The sequence below is a fragment of the Brassica napus genome, chromosome A9 (genome assembly GCF_020379485.1).
Source record: "Brassica napus cultivar Da-Ae chromosome A9, Da-Ae, whole genome shotgun sequence".
NCBI classification, from domain to species: domain Eukaryota; kingdom Viridiplantae; phylum Streptophyta; class Magnoliopsida; order Brassicales; family Brassicaceae; genus Brassica; species Brassica napus.
The window spans coordinates 23,767,992-23,772,105 of record NC_063442.1 but is presented as its reverse complement, the minus strand read 5'-3'; the positions used below and the strand labels follow the sequence as shown (position 1 = coordinate 23,772,105).

The 4,114-nt window shown below is 34.9% G+C and overlaps 1 protein-coding gene across 1 annotated transcript; it reads left to right on the top strand.

Annotated features, from left to right (window-relative positions):
* The first annotated feature begins 1,214 nt into the window (after positions 1-1,214).
* LOC106367036 lies at positions 1,215-3,909 on the top strand. Its single transcript, XM_013806723.3, has 8 exons — positions 1,215-1,818; positions 1,893-2,033; positions 2,110-2,337; positions 2,419-2,626; positions 2,878-3,014; positions 3,104-3,184; positions 3,292-3,358; positions 3,432-3,909. Exons 1-8 carry the CDS (start codon positions 1,502-1,504, stop codon positions 3,729-3,731), a joined length of 1,479 nt encoding a protein of 492 aa, XP_013662177.1. The 5' UTR covers positions 1,215-1,501; the 3' UTR covers positions 3,732-3,909.
* The last annotated feature ends 205 nt before the right edge of the window (positions 3,910-4,114 follow it).

Below are 4,114 nucleotides of genomic sequence, written 5' to 3'. Positions count from 1 at the left end.
CATACATGCATAATTGTTTTACAAATACATATTAATTTATGTCTTGTTAATGCAAAAAACAATATAATAAAATTTATTTACATTTTTAAAAAATTTATACCAAGAGCAACTAATCTAGTGGCGGACAAGCTTGCACAAGGTGCTCGGAGTTTCCGACAAGCTGTGTTTTATGTTGATTCTACCCCACCGGTTTGTTTTTCCGAGCCTGTAGGTTTCTTATCATAGTTTAGTTATTGTTGTAAAAAAAAAAAGTAAAACTTAAAATTATTTCTATATGACAAAAAAATTTACCTATCAAAATATATATACATATTATTGTGTTAAAATTTTAAAAATACTAACATATTAGAAATATTCTTAAAATATCTTTATACAGATATTTTTATCCTAATTATTCTTTAATTATAAAATGTTTTATATCTTAGTTTTATGAAATTTATAATATAAAAAATGAATTTAAATATAATAACACAATATATATAAAAATTATCTTACTTTTTAAAATATGTTTTTTGAAAAATATTATATTAATTTATAGTAAATTATTTAATATAACATACAAATCTAATATTATTAATAAAAAAATCTTTTTATTATATAATAAATTATATATAAAAATTCATTGATGTTGACAACAATTTTAACCAATCTAATTTTTAACGTGAGAGTTTATAAACAAAAAAAACAAAACACTTCAGAAATAATACTATTGATGTGGTCAAAATTAGTCAGACCATAAAATAAATATAAAATAATTTAAATTTAACTTTAAAATTAGAAATTTATATAAGATCGTATAAACTCGAGCGAACATGAATCTTTACAAAATGAAGATTGTGTAAAAAGCTTGCACTAAAATTTTAACCTTTATAAGTGTCTTAACTTAACAGAAAATAAAAAAAAGCGACAAAAAATACAAACCCTGGAAGTCAAATAACCAAATAATATTTACAATGAAACTATTATTAAATATTGTATTTTTATAGAAAAAACTTTATTTAGCCTGCACTAATAGAATTTTATTTTAGAAAACCACTTTTTTTAGTTGATTTTTTTTTTTCAAACGTTCTTTAGTTGCGTAGATTTTACATTGTTGTTAAGATGGACAATGGTTTTAGTGGTCAACCGCAAATTATTGAAGTACATACATACAAGTAGAACATAAAACAAAATGTGATACAGAACAAAATTTTCCAAAAAGAAAAAAAAAAGATTATCTTGTCAAAGCCCATAACACAAGTCCATACAATTCACAACCCATACATCCTTTGTAAGTTAGTAACGGTTACCGAGACAGAGCAATCAAAGAGATTCGGAACAGAAAAAGAAACAAAAACCAACTGACACGTGTCTGTCAACCCATAAATCTGTATCGCTGTCTTCGTCATTCCCATACTTTCTGGTTTCCTCCCATTCCTTCCTTCCTTGGTCTCTCTATTCAAAAGCCAATTCCAATTTCCCACCAAAGCTTACTGCGTATCTTCTTCACTTTAGGAACGTCATGTGGCCGTCTCGCCGAAAGGCGAACGGTTCTCGGTGCTCATGTACCCGTGGTGAAATCGATGGAATCTCCGGCGGCGAATCGTTTGACCGTACATGCACGCATTGCAACGGTTCGGATTCGATTAAACCTGATCCCGCTTCCTCTTGGTTCCTGTCTTCTTTATCTGAAACGAAACTGGACGACTCGGAGAAGCTGCGTAGAATCATCGTCGCTTCCCTCAAAGGATTCTCCGTAGGTACTGGGATTAAAGGTGGATTAGCTCTTTTCTCTATCATAGTTCGTTTCGCTCGCCGTAGGTCTTCTTCTAAATCGAGGTAACCGTACATCTTCTTGTAAAGGTGAATTTGTTGCTGAATTTGATATTTGGAATCGAATCTATCCAATTTAGGAGAACCGGTGATTTCTCGAATAGTGAAGCTATTTCCATGGGGATTAAGGAGACACTAAGATACGGACTGTTCTTGGGAACTTTTGCTGGTACTTTTGTCTCCGTAGACGAAGCTATTTGTTCTCTTGTAGGACACCAAAGGCATGCATGCTCCACTCTCTTTGCTTTTGTCTCTGAATGTTTTCATCACTTTCAAGTGTTTTTGTCTGAAACCTAGAACTGCAAAGTGGAGGGCCCTGTTTGCTGGTTTAGTTGCTGGGCCATCGATGCTTCTCACTGGACCTAACACAACACACACGAGTTTGGCTGTTTACATCCTGATGCGTGCGGCGGTTCTTGCGTCCCGGTGCGGCATTAAAAGCAAACGGTTTGGTTCCATTTGCAAGCCGCTTACTTGGGAACATGGGGACTTGTTTCTCATGTGTCTCTCATCTTCTCAGATTTTGTATGTTTATCTCTCTTCCTACGCAATGGCTTTTGAATACTATATGCATACAAGAGAAAAAGTTCATTCTCTGGTTTTCAGGTCTGCTTACATTTTAAAGCAAGAAAGTCTTCCTTCATCCTATAAGTCCTTCCTTAACAAACATGGTGGGAAGGATCTTTCTATCTTACAAGGCATTAAAGATCTTGCAAGCGCCAAACCATTCACCAATTTAAGGGCAATTGAGAAACATTACAAGTCTGTTGGAGTTGATATCAAACTTGATCCCAACATGAGAATCCCATGTTCGGTACGTTTATAATGTATCTTTCTTGTTTCTATTCAGTATCAACACCAATCATTCTCTCGGTTGTCAAAAAGCAACATAACTTTTGCTCCTTAAATCAAAAGTGGAACTTTATAGAGCCATGACAATCTGATACTTCATAGTCGTCTTTTTGTGTATCACTGCATTAGCATACATGTTGATGTATGTCTTCAATGGGCGTTACTATCAATATTAATCTTGTACACAAGTTTTACTTATGTTGTCTCTTGCAGATGATACATGGAGGAGAATCATGTACTAAGCACGGTCTTACATTTTTCCTTCAAGCTTACATGAGGGCGCTCCCTGTCTACGTCCCTGTCTACTTGATTCCAGCGCTGATAGTCCATCGCCAAGACCTACTAAAAAAGTAATAATTTTTTGTTTCGCCTTCATTCCATTGCTAGTTATAGTTTTGTGTATCTTTATGCATCACAGTCTTTCATATTCATCTCACAGGCAATACTCTATACTTGGCAAGGGTCTTTTTGGCACAGCGAGATCTAGTTTGTTTCTCTCCACTTACTGCACTTCTGCCTGGTTAGAACCCAGTCTTAATTTTTCTCTCTTTAATTTCATTATAACTAGAAACATAGTAAGCTTATTGCGGCAAAAACTTATACCATGCCAATAACTATCTATACTAGGGTTTGGACTTGCCTACTTTTCCGGACACTTGATACATGCAACATACCACTCGTGGCCATTGCAACGGTACAAACCAAACTCATTTACAAAATGGGTATGTAGCAGTAGTATTATATCTAAGCCGTGGATGTTCCTGCAGTTCCCAACAGGACTGGCCTTGGCAATTGAAAAGAAAAGCAGAAGGATAGAGATATCACTATACTGCTTAGCGAGGGCAATAGAGAGCTTCTTCACTTCCATGACGGAGGCAGGATACATTCGACCGCCCAAGATTCTTAGAAGAGCAGATGTAGTCGTGTTCAGCGTTTCGACAGCTATTATAATGCACTGCTACGCGCAGGAGAGGGAGGTATTTCGATCAAAATATTTGAACGTCCTAGATTGGGTTTTCGGTGTTCCTCCTCCACCTCCTCCTCCTCTTCCTTCTGAAGAAACCTAGAGACATATTTACTTCCCACATATATCCACGTCAGAAGGCAAAACATAATTTACTTGGATTTCACGTTTAACCAAAAGATGTTTGTTGTGATGGCACAATGTTCATTAATAGTGTCCTCTGTAGGAGTTTTGTTTCGGGTTTTGGGATATCAGAATGAAGATTTTTTTTTTAAAATCCATATGCAGATATGCCAATTCTTGCAGTTCAAGGCATGGGTCTATGCTAAGTGAAACATTTATTAAAGGCCCTCAAAATTTTTTTTAAAAAAATTATATACAAATAGACCCGGAAAAAAATTTAAAGCTCCAAAATTTATTGAAAAAATAAATTTTACATAGATACAGGCACATGTCACCAAAATCTCAGGACCGACCATGTTCATC